The sequence below is a fragment of the Anser cygnoides genome, chromosome Z (assembly GCF_040182565.1).
Source record: "Anser cygnoides isolate HZ-2024a breed goose chromosome Z, Taihu_goose_T2T_genome, whole genome shotgun sequence".
Classification (NCBI taxonomy): Eukaryota; Metazoa; Chordata; class Aves; order Anseriformes; family Anatidae; genus Anser; species Anser cygnoides.
The window spans coordinates 74,571,727-74,578,156 of record NC_089912.1 but is presented as its reverse complement, the minus strand read 5'-3'; the positions used below and the strand labels follow the sequence as shown (position 1 = coordinate 74,578,156).

The 6,430-nt window shown below is 44.4% G+C and overlaps 2 protein-coding genes across 9 annotated transcripts in view; one reads left to right on the top strand and one right to left on the bottom strand.

The window, feature by feature from the left end:
• NDUFAF2 (NADH:ubiquinone oxidoreductase complex assembly factor 2) overlaps positions 1-2,005 on the bottom strand; it is a 61,108-nt gene extending 59,103 nt beyond the window's left edge. The window contains exons 1-2 of one of the 5 annotated variants that reach the window (XM_066987621.1): positions 1,795-1,991; positions 520-622 (exon numbers count right to left, since the gene is read on the bottom strand). Coding sequence is in view for 1 of the 5 variants with exons in the window: in XM_048051656.2 (XP_047907613.1) it covers positions 1,795-1,921 (127 nt within the window). In the remaining 4 variants the exon portion in view is untranslated. Of the gene's footprint in view, positions 1-519; positions 623-1,414; positions 1,772-1,794 lie in introns of those variants that run through there. The other 4 variants (XM_066987622.1, XM_066987623.1, XM_066987624.1 and 1 more) reach the window with 4 other exon arrangements.
• A 40-nt stretch (positions 2,006-2,045) lies between these two features.
• ERCC8 (ERCC excision repair 8, CSA ubiquitin ligase complex subunit) overlaps positions 2,046-6,430 on the top strand; it is a 34,605-nt gene continuing 30,220 nt past the window's right edge. For 3 of the 4 annotated variants that reach the window (XR_010827436.1, XM_013180582.3, XM_066987625.1), the window contains exons 1-3: positions 2,046-2,203; positions 3,651-3,746; positions 3,887-3,988. Coding sequence is in view for 2 of the 4 variants with exons in the window: in XM_013180582.3 (XP_013036036.2) it covers positions 2,127-2,203; positions 3,651-3,746; positions 3,887-3,988 (275 nt within the window). In the remaining 2 variants the exon portion in view is untranslated. Of the gene's footprint in view, positions 2,204-3,650; positions 3,747-3,886; positions 3,989-6,200; positions 6,380-6,430 lie in introns of those variants that run through there. The other variant, XM_013180583.3, reaches the window with a different exon arrangement.

The window sequence follows — 6,430 nt, the reverse complement described above, 5'->3', positions numbered from 1 at the left end:
CTGTAAGCATTCATCAGTGAGATAAATATAAAACAGAATTATCAAAAATATTTTCACATAAACATCTAGTAATATTTTCCCATGTGCACTCTCCTGTACTGTAGTTACATAAAAAGGACAAAAAGAGAGAACTGTCTGTCTGTGAATTAAGACATGTATGAAAGATGTGGTATCGATTTTGAGTAATCCAAATTTCAGTTTGTGGAGCAAAATTATAACCCTTCCCTTACTTTCATTCTAAAAATAGAAGAGAAGCATGGCAAGAGTGAATAAACATTAGCCCCTTGCCAGATATTTATTCCTCGCCTGTTTTTTAATATTGTTTTAAAATTCCTGATTTCTCTCAAGCAATATCCATTTAACTGGGTTTGATCATGCGAAGTAGAAAAGAGCTTAACAGCAAACTTTCTAATAGAAAGTCGAGGAAAACTGAAGTAAACATGGTAAAGAAGTTTGTATGGTATGACTGTAAACATGATAGCTCTTGACTCTGTTTCAAGACAACTTGTATAACCTTACCCTGTCTAACAGCTCATCACCTTCATTCTCTCTTCCGTGCCAGCTCTAGCCTGCAGCTTATTCTTCATCAAGTCATTTTAAATCATTTTTCTATTAAAGTTTTCTGCAGAAAGGTCAAATAAATAACAGTGAAAAGTTAGCAGCAGTGAGAAAGAAAATAGGGAGAAGAAATCTCTCCCTTTCGGTTGCCGTAAACTCTGTATCTACCCCTCTGATACTCATAGATTCTTTTTTGTCTCTCTTTCCCTTCCGCATAAAGAGGAACGCTTTCTGAGTAAGGGAAGTTTTTATGCTGGTGAACCTCCACCTGGGATCTAAGAAGCCCTCTAAACCTTAATACAAAGCTGTGCAGAATATAGACTGCTTTCCTTAAAGTACTTTTGTATACTCCTCAAAGTCACAATAAGCCCCAGTAGTGAGAAGACCAAAAGCAAGACACACGAAGCCTGGGATTGTTACGTTGCTGTATTAACCCAGAGGAATCATTGCTGACAAAAGGGCATTCACATCATTTTCCCAAATACTTGTTCAAGCAGACCTGCTTTAAGTCACCGCGAGTTCTTCAGGAAGCTGTACAGCAAAACAAGTCAGGGAACTACTTGGAAGGCACCACTACTCCAGAAGACATTACATGTATCTGAAGGGATGATGTGTGCCCTCCCTACCCCCTGCATTTCAGGAAGGGCACTGACTTCAGTGACTGCACAGCCTCAGACCTTCTGCTTCTGCTCCTACTTCTCTGCTTTTACTCTGAAGAACATCACATAGAATGAGTCTCCACAGCCTTGGGGTGTTCTGATTGAATTGACCATGTAAAATATATGGAGTACTGCAAGCAGATAAATTAGCCTGTGTAGGGAATGAAAACATAACTGTAAAACATCGTGGTGCGTACACTCACTCACACAACTTCAGGGGTGACACCTTCAGTTAGTTACGCATGGTTGTGCAGCATTGAGAACGATGTAAGGACGTGCTATAAGCACACCTAGGTTCCTCAAATACAGACAGAAGCAGAGAAAAACGTTTTTCCTCAGAAGTGCAGCGAGGACACACGCAGGAATGCACTTTTAAAAGAGTTCAGAAGTAATGAGAAGAGCCCCCTCGCAGGCTACCTCCCCGCTGCAGGCTGGCAGCCGCGCTCTAAAACCCCTGGATAACGGGCTCCACCTCCTCCTCGCCCTACAACAGCCGCCCGGACAGACACCCGCTGCGCTCCCCACACGCCGCGCGGGCCCGCCCGGGGGCAGCGGGTAACGGCCCTGCCCTGCCTACCTGCGCGGGACTCGTGCTCGGGCACGCGGTAGTACTTGTTGCCGAACTGGTCGGTGCCCGCCAGCTCCTTGCCGGGACCGAACATCCGCAGGCGCAGGGCCCGCAGCGCCTGACGGGCCCGGCTCATGGCGGGGCGGCCGCTAACGGCCACCAACGGCCCCCAGACGCCACCACACAGCCCCGCCGCCACCCTCCGCCCCGCCCCTAGAGTCGGAGGCGGGCATGCCAGCAACGGCGCTCGCCATTGGCGGAGGCCCGCCCGCCCCCGGGCAACCCCGGCCAGCCCGGGACCAAGATGGCGGATCGGCGGCGGGTGTCGCCGCTTGGCCGCCATGTTGGGGTTCCTGTCGGGCCGCCAGGCCGGGCTCGACGACCCACTGCGGCTGCGCCGCGCCGAGGCCACCCGGAGGTAGCGGGGCCCGGGGGGACGGGGACGGGGTCGGGGAGCCCGCTGAGAGCCCGCTGAGAGCCCGCTGAGAGCCCGCTGAGAGCCCGCGGGGCCCTCACGTGTGTTGTGCTCGCCGCTGCCCGTCGGCAGCGCTGGGGCCAGCGGAGGAGCGGTGACGGGACAGAGGGGCTCGTCGGGGCTCCTTGGAATATCGCGATAACGTTTGATCGGGGAATAAGTTTCGCGGCTGTATTTCAAAGATAAATCCGGTAGGGCCAACCTCGGCTCAGTTCCTCACAGCACCCTCACGGCACCCTCACAGCTGGGAGGATTTGTGCTGCGGATTTACCCATCTGTTCCTCTCCGCTTGGACTTCTGTGGCTCTATCGCTGTAAAGGAAAATAAACTGTAAATGGTGGAAATGCTGCAATTCACGAAGCTCGTTTCTCTTGTGTATCTTTACAAAACGTGTGCTTTCTCTCCCTTCACGTGTCATTCAGCGCTGAGAAGGAAGCACAGCGTGCAGATTTTACGTAACTCAAACAACCATTTACCTAACTTTTTTTTTTCTTTCCTCCCTAAACGTTTTCATTTTGGTTTTGAAAAAAATCTTCTATAGTCTTCAGCAGATGGCGTTTGTAACTACCTTTTCAAGTCACATGCTTTAAAACGTTTCTTGAAGGGATAAAACCCCTTCACTAAAATTCAGTCTTGAGCTCAAAAGTGTTTAATTAACTATCTTGTACATGTCAAAATTCTAGCATAATTGTGTTGCTTCCTGTATTTTAAAAGGGCTTAAAGAACTTAATGCTTTTGAAGCATGTGTATAGGCATGCTGTCAGGGGTCTGCCTGTAACATTTTAAGTTTCTCACAGAAAATATTAGAAAATACTAATCACAGCTCCAAAATGTTTCAGGGAAGCTTCACCATGTGGAGGGCGTGCTTTTTATTTGATGCTGCAGAAAACATAACACCCAAAGATTGTGCCATGAGAGGAAATACTGTAATTTGTTAAACTAAACAAATCTGTCCACTAGGTGTCCATAGTTCCAAGTAGGAGCGATGGCACATAATAAAGCTTCTAAGTAACTAATATTTGTTGCAGCTGTGACAAATATTTTGTAATGTTTACCCTATGTTGTATTGTTAAACTACATTCCTGTTCTAATGCTTCGTATGTTGACCCTAAGTGCGGCTTTGGTATTCCTTTGAGCCTGTTTTACATACGTACTTCCATCTTACCTTCCAAACAACACATACTTTTTCTGTCAAATTTTCAAGTCTTATTTCCAGCATTGTATTGTGTCTGCAAGTCTAATTTTGGGGAAAAAAGAAAAAATATGGGAACGGGTTAGATGCATTGAGGAGGGGTGAAAATATGATTTTAGCTGTTTGTAACTACATAGTAACATTTTAAAGATCTGTTGTTCTTATTGTTCATCTCTGTTTTTCTTCTTTTTTTTTAAGGGTTCTCAGTTTGGAATTAAATAAAGATAGAGATGTGGAAAGAATACATGGGAATGGTATTAACAGCCTTGATATTGAGCCTGTTGAGGGAAGATAGTAAGTATGTACTTTAGTTTGGTAAAAATGTTTTTAAGCACTTCACTGTCTTTTGGTAATACCAAATTATTTTATTTCTGAACTTAATTGATCAAATTAAGATCATACGTGTAACTTGACTGCTTTATTTACCCTTTCAGCATGTTATCAGGTGGTTCCGATGGTGTTATTGTACTTTATGACCTTGAAAACCTGAGCAGAAAACCAAGTTACACATGTAAAGCACTTTGTTCCGTGGGAAGGTATGTACTCAGAAATTCTTGTAAAAGTTCATAGTGATATATGTTGAGTTACTAGCACTAAATTCACAGGTTAATGTGCTTTCTTATTTCTAGGCTATAGAAGACATGAAAATAGTGCCAGAAATCTTTGAGGAGTAGATTGTGGCTTATGTTTTTGGCATACAGGGAAAAAAAAGCAAGAAACATTGTGACAATTTATGTGGTTTACTAAGTATTGGGATTGTTGGGTTTTGTTTGTTTGTTTGTTTTTGGGTTCTAAGAGCTACTATGCATGTGCAGTGATTCATTGTTAATACTGTTTGATCACATCTCTGGTAGTTTGAAAGTTAAAATGGAGAGGATTAATTGTGCTCAAATAGAAACTAAAGTAGAGAGGTTTGCGTTGATGTAGACCATGGTCAGAGATAGTACTCCAGTCTCATATTTTGACAGTAAGAAAAAAAATCCTCTTCTATGTCACAATTCTTCACCCTTGAGATTTCTTACTAGTTTATATTAAAATCTGCTGACTTTATGCTATCACCCATGAGGCGATCACTTCATGACTGTTGTAGAAATATTTCTTGAATTAAAAAACATATATGCATCTTGGAATAATTATGTGTTTAAGGAAAGGAAAAATAACCTTTGCATAACTTGTTCAGCTAATTGGAAAAAAAAATATTTACAGTTGTGGGTTTTAGTTAGAATCACAGAATAGTTTGTTTTGGAAGTGACCTCAAAGACCATCCAGTTCCAGCCCCCCTGCCATGGGCAGGGACACCTCCCACCAGACCAGGTTGCACAAAGCCCCATCCAGCCTGGCCTTGAGCACCTCCAGGGATGGGTCATCCACAGCTTCTCTGGGCAGCCTGTGCCAGTGCCTCACCACATTCATGGTAAAGAATTTCTTCCTTAGATCTAATCTAAATGTGCCCTCTTTTTCAGTTTAAAGCCATTATTCTTTGACCCATCACTCCACTCCCTGACCAAGAGTCCCTCCCCAGCTTTCCTGTAAGCCCCCTTTAGGTACTGGAAGGCCACTGCAAGGTCTCCCCAGAGCCTTCTCTTCTCCAGGCTGAACAACCCCAACTCCCTCAGCCTACCCTCACAGGGGAGGTGCTCCAGGACTTTGATCATCCTCGAGGGCCTCCTCTGGACTTGTTCTAATACTTCCGTGTCCTTCTTGTGCTGTCCCCAGAGCTGAACACAGTTCTCTAGGTGAGGTGTCATGAGACCAGAGCAGAGGGGCAGAATCACCTCCCTTGCCCTGCCGGCCATGCTTCTTTTAATGCAGCCCAGGATACAGTTGGCTTTCTGGTCTGCAGGTGCACATTGCCAGCTTCTGTTGAACTTCTTGTCAACCAGCACCCCCAGGTCCTTCACCTCAGGGATTCTCTCTATCCATTCTCCACCCAGCCTGTGTTTCTGCTTGGGATTGCCTCTGCCCAAATGCAGGACCTTGCGCTTGGCCTTGTTGAACCTCACGAGGTTCACACAAGCTCACCTCTCAAGCCTGCCCAGGTCCCTCAGGATGGCATCCCTTCCCTCCAGCATGTTGACTGCACCACACAGCTTGGTGTCATCAGCAAACTTGGTGAGGGTGCACTCAATCTCACTGTCCATGTCACCAACAAAGATGTTAAATAGTGCCCATCCCAGTACTGACCATTAGTGACCCAATACTGACACCACTCATCACTGATTTCCACCTGGACATTGAGCCATTGACCCCAACTCTTTGATGTGACCATCCAGCCAATTCCTTACCCACTGAGTGGTCCATCCATCAAATGCATGTCTCTGCCAGTTAGAGACAAGGATATCAAGGGGAACAGTGTCAAATTTCCCCTCTCTGCTCCCAGCTTTACAAGTAGCTATTTTAAGTTCATCAGGTCTAGTAGTAATTAATGCAGAACTTCTTAAGAACATGTTTGAATGAGGACAGATGCATTACTAACAAAAGTTGGACATATTATTCTGAAGACTGGGTACTACCATAATGCTTGTATAATCAGTAAAAAAATCAAAACTTCTATTGGTGTAAGACCTTCCCTGCAGACAGTATAAATTTGTCCGTTATTGGCTTTGTCCTCTAGCAAAAGCTGTTTTTTCCTTGTGCTTAGATATTAAGGTTTTCCCATAGGCTAGAACTTTATCTGAGGGTAACAACAAGATCTATCCAACTCTGTAAAAAAGTCAGTAGCTACATTTTTCTCTTATTTTTCTCTAGTCTTCAGATTAGTTGAGGTCTAAGAGCTTCATGAATAGATCAGCAAGAGTGGAACATATTTGTAACAGATACAGAGTCCCGGATTGGTATCTTGGACCATAAGAAAGAAAAAGGACTTGTAGAACTTACATCAAAACAAATGGGTAGGAACAGAATCTACTGCAAGTAAGCTGTATTTGGTAAGTGTAGATGGCTGGGATTTCTTGAACAAAATAAATTAAAATTTTAAT